Below are 19,496 nucleotides of genomic sequence, written 5' to 3'. Positions count from 1 at the left end.
AGAGAACCTCTACAATTGGCTAAGCGCTTCGCCCTCAAGTGTTTCTCGTTCTTATTGGACGAATTTCGACGGAATTCCAATTGGCTGAAGCAAAGATTGCTATGGCAACGCGTGATTCCCCCAACCTTCTACACTCCGACAGCCAGAGATGGGGTTGGAGGGCTTCCAGCAGGTGAAAGGGGCGGGGGTGGGAATTCAGTAATATTCACGTGCAGGCCAATATTTTCCATTTTTACTTCGAACATATTGCTGGGGAAAGGGGGGGGGGCGACACGAGGCAGAAACTCAACTGGGACAGCTTTTGGCGCAGTAGAAATGGTGGAAGGAAACGCTTCGCCTGCCAAGTGCCTGCCTGTCGTGCAGCTGTTGAAATCACAGGGGTGTCTGTCAGGATTGGGAAGCAATCCTAAAACCAAAAATTGTCAACGTTTCATAGTAAATAATAGTTATCTAGCAGTGGTAAGAATAATAATCCATGCGGAAGTATAAATTGTGATGATAAAATTAATAAAAATACTGGTATTAGAATAAAGTGCTAGGCCTAGGAGACTGGGTTCAAAGTTTTACTTAACCAGTAACTAAGCAGATAACCTTGTGCAAGTCTCTCCTCACAGAGTAGTTGTGTGGATAAAATGAGGGTAAAACCCCATTGCAATACCTACCCCAAACATTGTAGAAGGTGGGTGGAATGCATGCACATGTGAAAAACTGCAACTAAAATACATAATTCAACTGAAATGCAGAGGCACAGAACTGCACAGTGTGGATTTCTTAGGAGGAGTCGTGTTTTCTCCTACCAGTCAGAGAAACTTGGACTATCTGCCATCTGTCCTCACATTTTGCATAAACCACAAAAATAAATGAAAATTGATTATGGTAAATAAAAATTTTCTGTTTGACAGGGGGAAATGATCTTATTTGAAATTATAGCAATATGGCTTTCAGCTTTAAATTGTGTAACCAACACTATTCAAAGCACACTCCAGCCAAGTAGAATTTGTTCCCATTGTGGCAAGATAATCTGCCATCAAATCTCATAACCAGTAGTAATAATAGTAGTACTAGTAAAACATGCCTCTCCTGTATCAGCCTCTACAGGCACTGTAACTCTCCAGTGGCTTGACTTCACCCCCAAAGGCACATTCTTCTATTGTCTCTTGAAACAGACAGATGCCAGCAATAGTAGTATACAATTTGGTCATATAACTGTGTAAGAAAAAATATTTGTAAATTGATCCCTAACACTCCTACTCAAAAATTATTTCTGTCTTTCAGCCTCAGCCTCATAAGGCAAAGATATGCATGTGGTGAGTAACTGCTTATGTGTATTAATTTAGAAGAAGCATTAATTGCCACATCCTACCCCAGAATCACCTGTATTTTGGTGCATGGCCTGAAAATCCTTGAATTTTGGCATTGCTGCGTGTTTGATGCCCATTATACCTAAGGCTGCTTGTGTACATTAAGAACATTTTCAGATTACTTGCTTTCCTTTGTTCTTCCTGTTCCAGGAAATATCTAGATGTTCACTCTATGGATTTAATCAACAAGGCTGGAACCACTGATGAACTGAAGAGGTGATGAAACTTTAAGACTAAGAAACATTAGCCATGTCAGTCTCTTACCAAAACAAACATCTAAGTAAGAGTTACTGCTGAATAAACACATAGAGAATAGGGCTGCATTCAGGATGTTCCAGATAAAGGAACACATTCTAAATGCAGAGTTACAGAGGGTAAAGTCCTCTAAATTTTAAAGAACCAGCATTGGCTACTATAAGTACATATTTAACCAGACACTGTTTAAAGAGGTTACTAAGAATAGGTGGCTGGATATATCCAAGTCTGAAGAATCAAACTAGCAGTGAAATTTAAAAAACCTTGATCTACTCCCTCACTGTTCTCAGGTGCAGAGTCATCTTATTGCAGATAGCTGTGCAAAATAAAGGCAGACTCCTACCAGTTAAAGGAAATAGTGATGATGGAAGAATTTTGTCATTCTCCCATCGAACAGGATTGTCTATACCTCCCTATTTCCCTTCTTCTCTGCAGCCTCCTCTCCAGACTCTTGGATTTGCAAGATTTCGAAACAAACCCACGCTCCACTATCTTATTAGATCTGTACTTCTACACCATCCAGTTCTGCCGGGAGCAGGGCTTCAACAGGGAACAGACCTCAGCCTTCTTCTCAATTGTGAAGGATGTACACGAGGCCTGTGTAGGTAAGCAAATAGATGTCAGAAGAGAGAAGGGAGTTTTGTGAATGGAAAAGAAGAATGAGGGGGATGTGGGAAAATGTGACCGCAGAAGCCTCATTGGGAGCAACGTGGCATTATAAAGAGTAGGATACTGTCTTAAGTACACAGTTCCTTTAGGTTATTGTGAATGCCTGTTAGTGCTATAGTGATGCTGCCTTATCGTAAGGCAAAGAGGTGAGAGTAACACCCAGAGCCGGTCCTGTTGGCTGCCAGTTGGGGAACTGGGCTGTAGAAAAAGGGCTTGAGAAGAAGAACATGATGCTTCCACCTTCTTCTCCTGTAGAAACACCACTGCCCAATGTGGAGGAATGCTACAACTACTTCTCTGAACTTGTTTTTTGCCACTCCATCCGGGTGAGTGTGTCCAGACAGGGCAAAAATGATAACACAACCGAGATGTCATCCCTCCCCAATATTCCTCTTTTCAGCACTGCGTATGTGGAAGGGAATGGCACCCCCACACACACACACACAATCTTACCTATTTTTTCTTACTTCTTTAGAGACCCCCCTTCAGCATTGATCTCTTCAATCAGAACCAGCTGGTGCGCCTAACAGACTACATGATCAACACCTACTTCCGCCACTACAAACTTTACAAATACGCTTTCACTCCACAGGTAAAAATTTGTCAGGGTTTGGGTGGATGGGAAGGAGCTCTCATGTCACCTTCCCATGCCCTGGGAGGAAAGGGTTTGCAGGATCCTGGATGATTTATGTGTAGCACAAGGGATTCCATGGATTTCGGGGTGGGATCCAACATTGCCACTCAGCTTTCATCAGCGGAACAGGAAAGGAAGCAATTTCCAGCTATTCCAAAGGAGCAGCACAAGAGCTTCTGCTCTGGAGGATCCCCCAACCCTCTGGAGAAGGTATAGGGGGAGAAAATTGCTGAAGTTTGCTTCCTTCAAGTCTTACCCTCAAGCTGAGCAACACTGCTGGATATGACCCTTTATTTTTAAGAGCAAGGTACTTTGTGGATGCAGTGAAAAGCATCAAAATGTGACCAGAAACTAGCCAGCCAGTGAAATCAGTGGATCACTCCTCAGCAGCCACATGCTCATACATACCAGTCCCAAATCCCCTTTCTTCCCTAGGTGCGATTGGACATATCATTCACTTATATTGGGATGCCTGAACCAGAGCCCAAATATGAAGGTAAGTGTGGGCAGGCCCAGATCCCCCTCCCTCTGAGCACAACAGTGTAAGCTGGCTGTCATTCACCTGTATTGACAAGGATGTTAAAGGGGTGAAAAAGAAATTGGCCAGTCCTTCTAAATGAGGACATCTCCTGGAATAGAACAAGGGGAAGACAAAAGCTGCATATAAATCTGTGGCAGAAGGTGGCTTTAAAGCAAGCATAGGCAAACTTGGCCCTCCAGATGTTTTGGGACTACAATTCCCATCATCCCTGACAACTGGCCCTGTTAGCTCATGGGAGTTGTAGTCCCAAAACATCTGGAGGGCCGAGTTTGCCTATGCCTGCTTTAAAGTAACACACAGACCTAGTTATATAAGAAGCCATCTAAAAAATATGTGTTTATTATAGGAAGGCATCCTCTGCCAGATTAAATTGTCGGTCCAGTGTTTAGCCCAGTGTTTTTTCTGACTGGGGATCTCAGGCAAAGCTACATCTTGCCCAGCTCTATGATCTTGAGAGCCTTTTAACTGGAAATAACGAAGGATTGAACCTGGGTTATATTCTGTGCGAACAGCACACGTTTCACCCCTGAGAGATGAGTCTTCCCTCTTTGGGGCCATGGTGCTCTTGCTTTGAATCAGGACTTGGTCCTCAAATGCTAAAATGTCACAATAGCCCCCCGTGTCTTGGGTTAGGTTGAAGTTTTTACAACTACCAAGAGGGTCCTACAGGCCCAAGAGAGTCTGTAGGAAAGGATACAATATCAAGAGTTGTTGCCCCCAATCCAACCCTTTCTCCCAAAGGGCTTTTAACATCTCTTTCTTCTACAGAAGCAGCAACTGAGGACTCAGAGGCAGCTTTGTCACCTCTGCAGGAGGATATGGACGAGACAGCTATTGCTGAAGAAAGTAAGAGAGGGTGGCTCAGTGGCTGGGGCTAGTGTGTAGTATCCAGGGTGAGCTAAAAAGTCCCCCAGCTCAGATTTCATCTTAGTCATGAGGTCTTGGGTGAACCTCCCTCACTCTGCCCTTGGTTCCTCATCTGCAATCTGGGGATAGTAATATTGCCCTACCTTACAGGCTTGTTGTAAAATCTACTGAGATTATGACCTTGCCTATGCATTGCACTAAGCCAAACTGTGCTGTAGAGTAAACACGTGGTTCCCAGGGAGGAGCTTGCAGCCAGTTTGCTCCTCCCCAGCCATGTTTTCACTGCCACACCACACTGAACTAAGCCAGTTTGGAGTGGCATGGCATCCAAAACCAGGCTTGTGGTTGAGCTCTCGTCAGGCTATCCACAAGCTTTAACCAAGAACAAACTCATGGTTTGTCTGAAAAGAGCTTAACCAGAAACCTGGGTTTAGACAACATGCTAAGCCAGACATTGGCTTAGCTCAACACAGTATTGAAAGAGGTTGAGGCAGAGCGATGCGGCCCAGGCCAGTATGCGGTAAGTGCTTCAAATGCTGCAAAAGTGCTATTTAAACGGTAAGTAGTGTATTCTTTTTTGGCGTGGGGGATACTCCTGAACCCCAAAGTGGTAGCCTAGAGGTGAGTGCTCTCTCCCACTTATTCTGCCTCCTCCTAGGTCCCACCGCTGTGCTGCGAGAGTACATTGCAAACCAGCTCACCCAGGAGCTGACCATGCTGCGCCTTTCAGTAGATCAGCGCTTGAAGGCAACGGAGGACCAGTTTAATGCCAAGCTGCTCCAGCTGGAGAAGGGCCCGGGCAAGGGGGGTGCCAAGGGCAAGAAAAAATAAGCAGGTTGGGAGGCAAGAGAATTAACTTTTTAGATTAGAATGTTGAGAGGTTATCAGGGCCCACCCATAAAGTATCTCATTCCTCAGAAATGAATAATAGTTAAATGGGGGGTGGCCAGATAGACCACACTTTTAAATGCCTTTTAGAAACCTGTTTTTCAAAAACTTTCTACAGAGAAACCGGTGATGTTAAGACATTAAAGAGCTTTCCAAACAATCAGTACCACTGTTGCACATCTTCTGTGTGTAGGATCCAGGCTGTATCTCCTCTCTCTCAGCCTGCTGCATTCCCCATCCAAAGCACTCAAACCATTGTATAGAGTAGGTCTCCTCACACCCTACTAGCAGAGCTGCTACACTTTGGGGGCGCTGTCTGAATTGGGGATGTGCGACTATTGCAGGCATCATGCGTCCATGCCATCTCCCTCACTGGACCGGTTGCTGGAGTGAAACTGACACACTGCCTTTCTTCAGATTTTCTCTTGAGTCCCTTTGATTCCCACTCAGTCCCACTCTTCTCAAGCTGAACTCTTTTCCCAGTGTGGTGTAGTGGTTAAGAGTGGTAGTCTCGTAATCTGGGGAACCGGGTTCGCGTCTCCGCTCCTCCACATGCAGCTGCTGGGCGACCTTGGGCCAGTCACACTTCTTTGAAGTCTCTCAGCCCCACTCACCTCACAGAGTGTTTGTTGTGGTGGAGGAAGGGAAAGGAGAATGTTAGCCGCTTTGAGACTCCTGAAGGGGAGTGAAAGGCGGGATATCAAATCCAAACTCCTCCTCCTCCTCCTCCTCCTCCTCCTCCTCCTCCTCCTCCTCCTCCTCCTTCTTCTTCTTCTTCTTCTTCTTCTTCTTCTTCTTCTTCTTCTTCCCGCACTCCCCTTCCAGCAGCAACAGGATACCCCCACCCCACCCCCAAAACATTGAACACCCCTTGGATTTTTCGCAGGAGAAATTCAACTCTGTGCCCTCTCCCAACTGAAAGGATATGGCCGCTTCTTAGGAAGCAAAGAAAGCCAAAGTCCGGCATTAGTTTTGGTCACATTCCATTTTATTCTAATTGTGACATCACGGATGTGGAAAGATGGCACAACCAGGTGGAAAATAAAATACAATATCATCTACAGAGAAGGGTGGAGCCCAATTCCTGCTAGTAGGGAAAGGGAACTCTGCAATTTCCAATCCCAATCCACCCCCTTCCTCCCTGGACCACCCATACTGGCTATATGCAAGGATTGATCCCTCAGCAATAGTGAAGTTGGCTGCTTTGAGGGGCAAGAGGTAGCAGGTCTCCTTACTGTGGGAAGAGATGCAAGGACAAAAAGTCCTTCTTCTGGCAACACACAGATAAGCCTCCCTAATCCAGACACATCTAACAATTCAGATGCTCTGTATTCTTGCCCTACTCAGATCTCAGGGCCCTTCCAAGGTATGTTAGGGGACCCTTAGTTTCCGACAGCCACAAACTCAGGAATTCTTTCCAGAAGGCAAAGAAGTCCTTGTTCCCCAGGAAATTGGACCCCTCTTCGCATGCAAGGATGAGGATGCCTCCCCACAGGAGGTACTTGCCGTTCCCCCAAGAAGAGATGGAAGGTGGTGGGACAGTTCTTGAAGTGGCTCCTGCCTCCTTTCTTCGTTCAGGGACCCAGTGATTCCACAGTTGCACAGGGTGCAGCAACCGGGTGTTTAGTTGGGAGGGTCGTCCACCGCAGACGCAGGGGCTTCCTCCCCCTCTGTGCTGAGCAAGACAAGCTGGATGGCCTTGGGGACGTTTTCAAAGAGGGCGGCCCGGTTCTGCTGCTCACCTTTCTTGACCCAGTGCCCATAGATGCGGAAGGCGCATGCGTCAATCAACTTGCGCACCCCCTTGAGCACATAGGGGTCGCACATGAGCATCTCCTTTGTGACCGGCCGCACCCGCCGGTAGTTGGAGACAATGCGGATAGAGGCCCGCACAGTCCATGCAAGAACCTATCGCAGGAAAGAGACGGGAATAGTGTCAATATGGGAAGTGAGACCTAGAAGGTTAGCAGGAGAGAACATCAGCACTTGCTGCGCCAGACTAAGACCCACCTGGTCCAGCATTCTTTTTTATCAATTCACTTATTTAAATTATTGTAGTCCACACTTTCATAAAATATATCAAGGTGGCTTACAATGGACAGAGTATAATAAAATCAGTGTAGAAGTATCAGTAAAGCATCAGTAGATACTGGTTGGTTTACAAAAAAAGTTCCTATTGTGAAGAGTGGTCTAAACAGTAGTTTTCAGCAGACTGAAATAAGGCATTTTCCTGCCAAACCTCTTCCGGATAAGGAGTTCAGCAGGGCAGGGCAGGGCCTAAAGGCACAGCCTCCAGTTAAGGCCAAATGAAACTCAGGGGCCTGGGCAACCTCCAGATGTGTCCTGTTTGAGCAGAGCTTTCCAAACCGTGCATCACGAGTCACAACATGTTGGTTTGTCAGCTGCAGTGTGTAGGTGTGTCGCACAAGCACTCCCCACACTCCTCCCGGGGATGGAAAGGGGTTAGTTTAACCTCCGGTTTGCTAGTAAAGCTGAATTACTGTCACAACATGATGCATATCTTAAAAGTGTATCACCAACATGAAATGTTTGGAAAACGCTGTTAAAGAGGATCTCCGTGATCAAGGGGGAGTATAATGCATGAGACCATCCTGAATGTACTTTGCACCCAAGTTGTTTAGGGCTTTGTGAATTAACACAAGGACCGTGAACCTGGCCTGGTAGCAAATCAACCACTTCTTCAGTGTGGCTTCTGGGAAGTCAACAAATGGGACATAAATGCAACAGCCCTCTCTCCTTCTCCTGCTCCTCAGCAAGTGGTATTGAGAGACATGCAGCTACCTCTGATCCCATATCATAAAGCAATCATGACCACTACCTATTGATAGACACCCTCCATTAATCAGTGACAAAGGACTACGGAAGAAACACGTGGAAAGACTCACAAAGTTTACCAGAAAGCTATAAAGCACCAGCGTTGATAGGAGATGATCAAATTGCGAAGGGGGATGCACACAACCTGACTAAGAAGCCCTAATTGATCCATCATACTGGTTTTGGTCAATTCACTGATTACATTGGGGGGGGGGAATGGTATGAAGGAAAAAAACACATTGTTTTTAGAAAACGCTTGCACATGTTGCAGCAGGAACCACCTTAGAATAAATGTTTCCTCCTGTGTGGGAAACATTTGCATGGCAGGAGGATCAAGAGACTTGCCCTGAATGCATGGTGCGGATTGAAGAGCCGGCGTTTACGGCCGCCGTACTGCTGGAAGAAGGGGTGCTGCAGGGCCTGCTGAGCTGTCAACCGTTCTTCTGGATCCACCTGCAGCAGTCGTGAGATCTGCCAAACACACACACAGAGTTGGACAAGAGACATTTGGGTGAGAGGGGCATATATTTGGCGCCCAATATAGAAGGCTGAGCAATTCAGGGGCAAATAATAATAATAACAACAACAACAACAACAATAATAATAATAATCTGTTTTCATCCCACCCTTCCTGCAAGAAGCTCAATACAGCATGAACGGTTCTCACACTGCAAGCTAAGTTAGGCTGGGAGATAGAGTCAAAGTCTTCCAATGAGTTTCGTGGCTAAATGGATATTTGAACCAGGATCTCCTCCGGTCCTACTCTGATATTCTCTAACCAATACTTTATCACTTAGTTGTGAGTTTTTCCACAGACTCTCACTTCTCCAGCTCCCTCTGTCAGTCTACTTTGCCAAACACTTCATGTCACTAGCTGCCAATCAGGGCCTTCGTTCCTGCAATGGAATCTTGTTTTTTAAACCTGCCAATTGGGGCAGAGGTGAAAGTACTGGAAGCCTCAGGCGATCATCTATTATCATGGGCAACAATCGCTGGGATCTCTTCTATCCCACTGTCACCACAATTCAAGACATGAATCTTAAAGCTGAGAAAAGCAGAAAAAGAATGATCAATCCTGAGAATATTGGTTCTCTTTCTAAAGGGAAAAACAAGTTTTTAGTTCTCAAGGTCTAGAAGTTACACTTTGAAACTATAGAAGCTGCTGAAATATGTGACGCTTGAACTGGGAAACAAATAGGATTTTATGAGGTAAAGGGCAGGGATCCCTGTGTTACTCTTTGGTCCTCCCCATAACAAGCAAAAACAGAATACTGTAAAATATACAAAGAGGCTTGAATTGTGTAACACAGGTGTAAAGATACTGGATTTTTTTAAAGCAGAGATTAAATGTAAGAAGGTTGTTACAATAAAAGTATTTGATATAAAAATGGTTAATTGTGTGAAGAAGCAGGGAAACCCAGCATTTTGCTTCTGGCTGAAGTCAGAAAATATATAATGTATGTGGGTTCAGCTGGCAGTCTTGCCAGGAAGGAGCTAGTTTCAAAATACCAGATTTGGCTCCATACTTGCTAGGTTTACAGTTAATGGCAGTTAGCTGTGGACTCTACCTTTTATTAGGGTCAAGTGAATTGAAAAAGTCAAATGGTGATAGGTCCTTTCGTGGACATTCCGTTCGAATGATTGGTCCAATGAGGACTCGGAACTCCAGGAAGAACCCAATGATTGGCCAGAGGGAGTAAATATAAGGGCAGACACAGCATTCTTTGGGAGCAGTTGGTCAGGAGACTAGAGAGAGTCGGTAGGTGAGCTTAGAACCGCAGGAGACAGGGGCTGAGGGAGGCCAGCCAGGAGAGGTGTTTTCCAGGATGGTGTCTGACCAGAGTTGCCAGCAGCTGACAGTGGGCCTCAGGAAGGAGAAAGACTTCAGAGGCAGCACCATCATGGCTGAGTCTTCAAGCACCAGACCAGAAGAGAGATTTCTGAAGAAAACTGAATCAAGCCGATCAGGGGGTGAGCAGGAGTCTCAAGAGATGGGAGTTCAGTCTGACTAACAGTTGAGACACCTTTAACTACCTTGTGCTCTTTCAGTAATACCCTGACCAGAGCAGCGGAAAAATGGAGATCTGGCTATCAGGTCGACATAGGGATGAGAACTAGGACAATTATGTAGCAACCTCTTTTGAGCCAACGCCAGATTTAAAGTACAAGTAACATATTTTAGCAATCATCAAACTATGTTGTTTAATAAATACCTGCATTAAAGCTATGATTTTATATTAAATAAGCTTTAATGCCTATTTGTTTAACACAAGCCTCCAGCTCCATTTGTGCCATGCCTCTAATCCGCTACTCCATGTAGTAAAAGGTGAAAGCAACCAGCTGGAACTAAATAGTGGCAGCTATGAAGTAAGAAGTAGGTACACTGTATATAAACTGTATAAGACAGGGATCCTATAGGATTTAATAAGAAATTGGTGAGAAGGCAAATCCCAGTTGGGCCCAGCCGGTAAGATCCTTCACAATACCACATTGCAGAACTCTCTTTTTTCTGGGCACAGATGTTTCCTAAAAGGAGATGTTGAATGTACATGTAGCTCGAGTTGTGTTACAAGAGTTGGGATTTTCACCATCTTACCAGATCTTTGACTGTGTCGGACCGGTCATCCCACTCAGGGGAGCCAAACTGGTATCGCCCTTCCATGATCATCCGAAGCATCAGCATCTGCTTACGGTGCCAGAAAGGAGGAGAGCCAGCCAAGAGGGTGAAAAAGATGACTCCACAGGCCCAACTTCAGGGAAAGGAGGAGAGAGCTTTATTTCCTGCACCCTTTTCCCAAATACCAAAATTGGAGAACAGCAAAGCAGAAAAACTAAGGAATATTGGCCAAGGAAGCACCCTATACAATTAGTGCAGCTTTTTGGAATCTTGAAATTATTAATTAATTATTTATTTTAAATTACCGTGCTTCATCCATGGGAAACTCTCAAAATATTGTTCCCCTTCAAAACAACAACAACACAAAACCGTCCATATTTTGCCTCCAGACTCAAGTATGTAAGCGCATGCAAAATCTTGTCAATGGGTGTAGCTGTTCTGCCAACTATAGGATATCATGGTAGAGTTCCAAGCTATTTTCAATAGTGACTGTGTGGTGAGTAACAAGCGGACAGAGGGACAGAACATGGGGAGAGAACAACTGATTCCCCCCCTCCCATTTCCTCGGGCAGAAGAACAGGGAGTAGACACCTCTTTCTCAAAACAGGTATAAAGACCCAGCTGAGCTTTGGCTCTTGTCATGGAAAATCCTTCACCCTTCCTTCCCAAAAAACTATGCCTCCGCCAAGGGGGACAGGTGTTAGCTAGCTGTCACTTACAGGTCCACTTCCTTTCCATAACCAGGGTGGGTCTCGTCCATGGAGCATTTCAGGATCTCTGGGGCCAGGTAGCCAGGGGTCCCACACAGCTCTAAGAGGAAGGAGTTGGAAATTACAGAGATGCATAAGGTTTGATGCCCAAGAATCTCAAATCAGGAGTCACTGCTGGCAGGAGCTGTGTAAGTCAGAACAGCCACCCTGCTCACAGCAGAATCACAGAGTCTGTAGTGTTGGAAGGGGCCACAAGAGTCATCTAGTCCAACCCCTGTAATGCAGGAATATTTTGCCCAACGAGGGGCTTGAACCCATGACCTAGGGATTAAGAATCTCATGCTCTACTGACTGAGCTATCAATGAGCTGGTCTGCCCTACAGAGACCTGTACTCAGACTGGCCCATGCCCACCTCGCAGCTTCTCCCCTGGCTTCAAGTGGCAGGAAAAGCCAAAATCTGAGAGTTTGATGTTCAGCTGGTCATCCATGAGGATATTCTCGGGCTTGAGATCTCGATGGATGATATTATTGGCGTGAAGGTAGCTCACGGCGTCCAAGAGGGCTCGCATGATACACCTGAAAGAAGAGAGACACAAGCTGAAGGAGCCGCCACTCATCAGATCATCGCAGAAAAACAGCTGGAGCCGGGCCAAGAGAGCTTCTGCCTCCCCAGGTCCAACAGAGGGGACGGCACATTACCTGGTCTCCTTCTCGCTGAGGGTCACCTTCTCCGTAAGGTAGTCAAAGAGCTCCCCGCGTCTCATCCTGTCAGGGGAATGTGAGATGGGGTAAATCCACATGCAATGGGGGTGGCATGGAGAAGAAGAAGAAGAAGAGTTTGGATTTGATATCCCGCTTTTTCACTATCCGAAGGAGTCTCAAAGCGGCTAACATTCTCCTTTCCCTTCCTCCCCCCCAACAAACACTCTGTGGGGTGAGTGGGGCTGAGAGGCTTCAGAGAAGTGTGACTAGCCCAAGGTCACCCAGCAGCTGCATGTGGAGGAGCGGGGAAGTGAACCCGGTTCACCAGATTACGAGTCTACCGCTCTTAACCACTACACCACACTGGCTCTCCCCATCTCCCCTTCCTACGCACTTACAATGTCTCACTAAAATACCTCTACTTATCTACACTGAAGAGGAATTTCAGAGGCACAGCGGCAAGCACACAGGCATTGTGGGTTTGAAAGCAACACCACTTCAGCCCGCAAGGGCCTGGAAGCCTAGCAGCAGAAATCCACTGCCTCTGTCAACTTCCCTTTTCAACAACTATTATGGCTCTTCCTCCCACCCAGCTGCCTCTCTGAGGGTGGCTTCACACATGACTTCTCAAAACCAGACTGATCGCCATCTTGGAAGAAGAGGGCCTGTAACATGCAATGGGAAAGTACGTCTCTCTATTTTTCCTTTTAATCCCTCTTGGGAGGGACAAGACCCACAACAACTACAAGGGCGTTTCCCATCTTGGTGAGAACAGGGTGGGTCAGCAGCTCCTCTTTTCAATAGCTTGTTACTTACAAGTCAAACACCAGGAACATGAAGGCAGATGACTCATAGGAATCTATCAGAGTAACTAGAGAGGGAGAGAGAGAGAAGGAGGGGGAAAAGGGGGATTGGATTATACAGTTTGAGAGCTGATTGCTTCACCAACATAAGATGGCAGGAAACAGCTCCAGCTCAGTGCCTAGAGACAGGCAGCTACAATGAAAGAGAGCGTGGCCACAGTCTTATTGTGCTAACAGTGCTGTGTAGCTTTAGGAATGGGGGAATCTACTGCCCTCCAGCATAGCCAATGGTAACAAATTATGAGAGCTAGAGTCCCACAGCTTAAGGGAGGCGGTCACAGGTTAGACACTGCTGAAGTAGGCAGTGGGGGGGGGGTGTATTCATCCCTTTCAGCAGTAGGGTAGGAGAGCTGGGGGGAAATCACATTTGGCAACCAATGCGCCCCTTTGGTTTCAGATGGTACATGGCTAGGTGAGTCTAAAAAACCCAGGACACAAATTTTCATGACCCTCTGTTGACTGTGGTGACTCATTTACCAGAAGTAATGTATTTACTGTTAACTGTGGAATGTATACTCTATTCTGACCAAACTAAGACTCCTGATGTATATTTTGCTCCAAATTGCCACTCCCCAACAGACCTCCCTTGCTCCTTTCAACTCCCCCCTCCCACTTTGCTACATTCCACACTCCCAGCAATCTGCTGCTCCCCACCCCAATGCAAACCCTAAACATGGTTTCCTCCATTCGGACAACAATTAAGGGCAGGGCAATTCTCATTATCAGTCCGCATAGCCAGCAGTCAAGGATGATGGAATTGGCAGCCCAGCAACATCCAGAGTGTCACAGGTTCCCCACCCCTGATTTAGGAGTGTGCAGGATGAGACCACACAATGATTAAGGAAGCAGAGATGGGCACAGATGTCAACATGGAGGTGTTGCTGTGAATGTTGAGGTCATCAATATGGTGGAAGGCCTAGATGCTGTGGGGGGGGCAGGGTTCATTTGGGGGCAACTATACAATATAAAATTACATTTGAGAAAATACTAGGGTTTCAGAAGGAGGCCCAAATATTGGGATGCACATTTGGGTTACAGAGATGCTGGTTTGGGTGGGTAGTCACTCACTGATGTAGGGGTGTCCGGAGACCTGGCGCAGGATTTCAATCTCTTTGCCTGTCGATAAGCGCACTTCCTCGAGCTGCTGTGGGGTCATGCGTTCCGGAGTAACCTCAATAATCTTCACTGCATACTCCTGGCCTGTTTGCTTGTGTATGCAGCGCCGGACCACACTGCTGACACCCCTGCAGAGGAGCAGAGATGAACAAACAGCAAGAGAGGTGTCAAGTTTCTAAAAAATATTGGCTCCACGGTGGGGAAGAAATGTAGGACATAGGTTGGAAAGCCATAACTCCTCCAGATGTTCTGGACTACAATTCCCATCATCCCTTATTATTGGCCATGCTGGCTGCTGGGAGCTGAAGTCCAACAATATGTGGAGGGAAACAGTTTATCCACTTGTGGTGTAATAGGTACCCATCCAAGCACATTATTCAATCCATGATTACCCACCCCCTATCCTGACCCACTCCTCACCTGCCAATTACATCCTTAGGGTCATATTTCTGGTAGAACTCTTTGGCTCCAGCCCAGTCCGGAAGCTCATCTTCTAGACCCACGTCCCGGGTCATCCTATTGTAGATGTGGAATGCTCTGGATCAAGAGCTGAAAAGCAAAGGGTGATGGCAGCAGTGATATTTAGACAGCTGAATACTTCAAGCCCCAGCTACCCAATAAAAGACCTTTTGAAAGGTCAACATGGAAGGTGGAATGCAAGGAATGCAACACAGCAGTTGGAGAGCTAAGAAGGGCAGTAAACATAAGAGGCAAAGGATGTCTGATGTCAGGGGGGGCAGGTAGAGACATGCCAATTACCATGCCACTTTCAGGGGAGTTGTGGAAGAGATAAAGGAGAATGACCCAGTCTTGGTCATCACTGGGCAGTAACCATTGGTAGGGCATAGCTGACAATTTCATCAGACACATTTCAGTTATCAAGGCCTCCGACACAAATCATCATCAAACTAGTCAAAATCAACAAGTTGGAGGACTGCAATGTGGCTGCATCAGATTTCCCCAAATAGGGAAGAAAAAGACCAAAAAGCCTGAATCAGCGCTCTGGCACAACCACAATGACAGGTTTATTGCTGCCTTGACCATATAACTACAGCAAGACTGCAGGGGGGAGTAGATTGCAGAACTGATCTAAGGGAGATTGCTCTTCAAATGTCAGGCATGAATGGTGCAGCTTATATCCTTTGTTTTCCATCTTCATACTGCAACAATTTTGATATTTGTTCCTCCAAGCAACTTGGACCAACATTTCAGCTGCCTTATAACCCTGTGTGGTTAAGCTATGCTAAACCCCACAGAGATTATGAACTCAGATCTCTCTGCAATACGGCTGCCATCCAAAATATCCTGACTGCCACTGTAGAGTTTCATTTCAAACAAATATGCATAGGATTGCACTGTGTGTTCAATAGCCATCTACTACATCCCCATGACTCTCATATTTCTTTAGTCCTTCAAAATAGATCCTTACAACCGTGAGTTTGAAACAATACACTGCAATTACATCTCCTGGGTATCAATACAAATTAGGAAAATAAAAAGAGCCTTCTGGGTTGGACCAATGATCTGGCCATCATCCTGTTCTCATAGTGGCCAGCCGTATGCCTATGAGAAGGCCGCAAGCAGGACCTGAGCACATCCTGTGGTTTATAGCAGCTGATTATCAGGATCTCACCACTTCTGATCATGGAAGCAGAGTATAGCCAAATAAGAACAGTTGAAGGGAACCTTTTTTCAGCCACATTCCCTTCTAGACAAGCTTCTGGGGGCTACATGCCCCATGCAGGGCTGGACAGGGGCAAACACAAAAGTGGGAGGGGCAACAAGTGTCAATATAACCTTTGAACATTAGGCTACTTCCTACACACACTCACACACCCCTCTCTACCCTCCGTTCAGGGAAGCAAAGAGTTCTAGGACACATTCCAGCCAGGCAAAACCATTCAAGGAGTGTGCAAAGCAGGGCCCATAAGGGGTGTGGCTGGGGAGAGTGCTGAGAGCCAGACAGAGAGGTTGGGAGGGCTAAAAGACCACATTCGGCCCCTGAGCATGAGGTTTCCCACCCCTGAATCACAATAAACATTCACTGACAACAGGCTTGGCAGGATAGATTTTATGATCCAGATTGTGCACAGGAGTATATCACAATCCCTATTAAACAATTACATCCCTACTAAACAATCCCTATTACATTATCTGGAGTGTACAACCCCTTCTGCAAGATCTCCAAACCCATAATACCCCTCATTCTTTCCCCATCCCAGGATTTCCCCTTCTAAAAACATCTGCAATACTGGACGACCTTGAAGTACTGGTGTAAGGATTACTAAGACAGTCCTTCGTACATTCTATAAATAACCAACGTTTAAACTATTATACTATAATCTTTGCAGCGGCTGAAAAAAAGATACCCATGCTGTTTATCCTGGAAGTCCCCTTCTCAAGTCTCAATTCAGAACCACGCAGAGGTGGAAAATGCACTCTGTTTATACTCAGACGCACTCTGTCCGTAGATTTCAGAACCGTGGCCTAGCACTGTCAACAGGTTCCGGGGCTCATGAGAGTCCCAGGGTGAAATGAAGCCTTGCCTATCGGTCCAGCCCTTCCGAGTCGCCTCCGCCTCCTCTCTCCAGAGGGATTCCACACACGGTCCCGCTCGCGCACGCGGAGGGACTCCCCGAGAGCCTCACCCGGCAGCGCCGTTGCTGGATGCGAGTGAATGACCCCCACCTGCAGCCGGCGACTCCCAGGCTCCGCCTCCTCTTCTTTCTGATTGGTCCGTCGCGTTCCAGAGGCGCGGCCGGGCAGTAGCACCAATCGGCGAAAGGAGAAAACAGGGTGTGTCGAGACGGACGAAGGCCGGCATCCAGTGAGTGGACGGATGGAGAGGGAGCGCTGTCAGCGGCAGTAACCAATCAGCGCTAAGGTGAAGAAATATGAGGCGGGGATTAAAAGAGGAAGCGGCTGTTTCCGAACGGCAGCAGGGGAGGGGAGAATGCTCAGCCAAAGAGCAAAGCCACGGAAGGGCGGGCAAAGGAAGCGCGTTATTGACAGGCGAGTTGACCCATCGGCTGCTCGTTTTGAGAAACAGCGCTGAGGGGAGGAGCTCAGAATCCGAAGGCTGGGGAAGACAGCGGCCAATCGCGATCGGAAGTGGGCGGGAGCAGAACATTGGGGTTATTCAGGGTTTCATAATCGCGATACTAAAGGTCAGGATGAGGTCATAGCTACTACTTTCCCTCCTTCGGTTATTTGTTATGCAATTACACAATAAACACCCCCCAAAACGAAAAATACACTAGGGTCTCTCTAGGGAGCAGGAGGGAATTTGTGCATGTTATTTCTATCTCCATAAACTGCTGCCTCTTGTCTCCTGGGTGGTCCTTTCGTGTCTTTCAGTTTGGGGCAAATCAGGAGTTTGGCTGTGAACAAAATAAGATGATAATGATGATGATTCCATCTTTCCTCCAAGGAGCTCGAGGCAGCACATATTTCCTGCCTACCTCCTCTTCCGAGCTTCACAACAGTCTTGTGAAGTGAGTTCTGGCTGACAGATAATGAGCCGCCCAGGGTCACTCATCGCTCATCATGGATGAATAAGCATTTGTACCTGTGTCTCCCTGACCCATCATTTTAACCTCAACTTCACAGTTGGTCTTCAGGTTTCCTGCACCGGATAAATTGCTCCATCCCATGACATCCATAGGGGAAGAAAATCCCTCCAGTAGGACACCCAGTCACCCAGAGGCAGCTACACAAAGTGTAAAAGGATGCCTTGGGCCAAAAGGCTTTCCCTCTCCTGCATATGCGAAATCAAGCTACATGGCTTCTCCTCCACCCCAAATCTTGCCATGACAAAGATGTGATCTCGTAACATGCAGTAAGAATCGCTCACTCTCTTCTTAAGGTGGGAGGGAGGGGGTTATTGGTTGGTTTGTTTTTTCTTGTTTTTACCATGTATTTTTAGGTTGTGAACCAACCTGAGATCTGTGGATGAAGAGCGGTATACAAATTTAATATAAACAAATAAATAAATAACACATGCCAGGTACAGTTATATCCGTTGTCTGACCAGCATCTGCCAGTAGTGGTTATACAAGTGTTGTTATTAATGCTTTTTCATTAAGCATTAATGGAAGTGTAACTTCAGAACAGCATCAAGCATTGCAAGGCAACATAGGCTTGTGTGCAACACCATACAGACAAACAACATGACTGCCCCGCAAGAATCCTGAGAACTGTACTTTGTGAAGGGTGCTGGGCACTATGAGGGGTAAATTACAATTTCCAGGATTCTTGGGGGGGAAACTAACTGGTTAAAATGTATGGCATGTATGAAGCTGAAGTCTGCAATACAACTCATACAGCTGTTGTATATGTATCATGTAGAAAGCTGCCACACTGCGGCCCTCAACTCTGTGCCACACCACAGAGTAACTTCATCACACAACTGCCCTCAAATACTTCTAATTCCAGATGCTAACCAGCAGCCTCTCCCTTGGAGCCTGCATGTAACAAGAAATCAGTGATTAAAACAGTTGTGAATGTTAACACCTTTCATCTTAGCTAAGGATGCTAAGCCTGACTGACCCCCCCCCCAACCATTCTCGCCTCCAATTACAAATGGTTGAAGGCCCTTCTCTGCATATTGTATGTTGCATTAATTTACCTTTCTAATTGTCTGCCCTGCTCCGTAACAAGAAAACAACAAAGAGTATTGGAGTGGCACCTTAAAGACTTGGATTTCTCATAAATCTGCTGGTTTTTACAGCGTCACAAGGTGCTGCAGTTGTTACCTCGGTTTGAAGCAGGGTGGGTTCATAAACTGACAAAGGCAATTTCGCTTCCTTTTAAGTTAATGTTTAAAGGAATGTTTACTCTCACAATGGGCTTGCCTGCACTTGGAGAATAGCTGCATCTTAAACATGCTCAGCATCATCATGTTTCTGAGCGGGTCATTACCGGTCAGCGGATGTGAGTAAAGGAAATAGGCATTGACATGATGGGGCAGACCCACACATTTAGAGCACATGTGGCTCTGTCCCACAACGTCAATGCATTTTTAAATCAGATGACTTCCCGCAACGAACCATGGAAGCCATAGCTTGTTAAGGGTGCTGGGAATTTGTAACCACCTCCAACCACCGAGGCCAGTCAGAGGCAGCAGCTGGAAGAAAATAAGTGGTGGTGCAGTGGCAGGATCTCCTGCACTCTGTGGAGCTTGCTAGAAGTGGGTCGCTTCAGGTCACCTCATTGTTGCGCCGGCCATGGGACTACAACTCCTATCATCCCTGACCAATGGCCATCCCGACTGGGGCTGATGATAGTTGGAGTTCAACCACATCTGGCAGAGGGCACAACTATTCCTGCCACTAGACCCCAAGTCCAATGTTTTATCTGTTTCTTCCAGCCCTACTCCTGTAATGGCCACCCAAGAGACAAGTGGAACAAAAAAAACCAACCCACCCCCATGAAATCG

At 46.5% G+C, this 19,496-nt stretch overlaps 2 protein-coding genes and 1 long non-coding RNA gene across 6 annotated transcripts; 2 read left to right on the top strand and 1 right to left on the bottom strand.

Annotated features, from left to right (window-relative positions):
* Positions 1 to 10: 10 nt before the first annotated feature.
* CFAP119 (cilia and flagella associated protein 119) lies at positions 11 to 5,375 on the top strand. 2 transcript variants are annotated; one of them, XM_053363613.1, is made up of 9 exons: positions 11 to 172; positions 1,276 to 1,307; positions 1,512 to 1,577; positions 2,052 to 2,221; positions 2,541 to 2,611; positions 2,761 to 2,877; positions 3,355 to 3,415; positions 4,229 to 4,306; positions 4,986 to 5,375. In XM_053363613.1, the coding sequence occupies exons 1-9, from the start codon at positions 149 to 151 to the stop codon at positions 5,156 to 5,158; spliced, it is 792 nt and encodes a 263-aa protein (XP_053219588.1). In that variant the 5' UTR covers positions 11 to 148; the 3' UTR covers positions 5,159 to 5,375. The 2 variants fall into 2 exon arrangements, with proteins under 2 accessions (XP_053219588.1, XP_053219589.1); XM_053363614.1 differs by lacking the exon at positions 1,512 to 1,577.
* An 808-nt stretch (positions 5,376 to 6,183) lies between these two features.
* On the bottom strand, positions 6,184 to 16,811 carry PHKG2 (phosphorylase kinase catalytic subunit gamma 2). 3 transcript variants are annotated; one of them, XM_053363565.1, is made up of 10 exons: positions 16,708 to 16,811; positions 14,480 to 14,608; positions 14,012 to 14,187; positions 12,897 to 12,951; positions 12,078 to 12,143; positions 11,791 to 11,954; positions 11,387 to 11,477; positions 10,647 to 10,800; positions 8,396 to 8,521; positions 6,184 to 7,123 (listed from the first exon to the last, which is right to left on the bottom strand). In XM_053363565.1, exons 2-10 carry the CDS (start codon positions 14,572 to 14,574, stop codon positions 6,839 to 6,841), a joined length of 1,212 nt encoding a protein of 403 aa, XP_053219540.1. In that variant the 5' UTR covers positions 14,575 to 14,608; positions 16,708 to 16,811; the 3' UTR covers positions 6,184 to 6,838. The 3 variants fall into 3 exon arrangements, with proteins under 3 accessions (XP_053219540.1, XP_053219541.1, XP_053219542.1); XM_053363566.1 differs by lacking the exon at positions 16,708 to 16,811 and adding an exon at positions 16,606 to 16,673; XM_053363567.1 differs by lacking the exon at positions 16,708 to 16,811 and adding an exon at positions 16,429 to 16,548.
* On the top strand, positions 8,638 to 10,935 carry LOC128400938 (uncharacterized). Its single transcript, XR_008327397.1, has 2 exons — positions 8,638 to 10,021; positions 10,650 to 10,935. It is a non-coding gene; the product is annotated as an uncharacterized LOC128400938 (long non-coding RNA).
* Positions 16,812 to 19,496: the final 2,685 nt, after the last annotated feature.

The sequence above is a fragment of the Podarcis raffonei genome, chromosome 13 (assembly GCF_027172205.1).
Source record: "Podarcis raffonei isolate rPodRaf1 chromosome 13, rPodRaf1.pri, whole genome shotgun sequence".
Lineage (NCBI taxonomy): Eukaryota > Metazoa > Chordata > Lepidosauria > Squamata > Lacertidae > Podarcis > Podarcis raffonei.
This window is presented reverse-complemented; position numbering and strand designations above follow the sequence as displayed.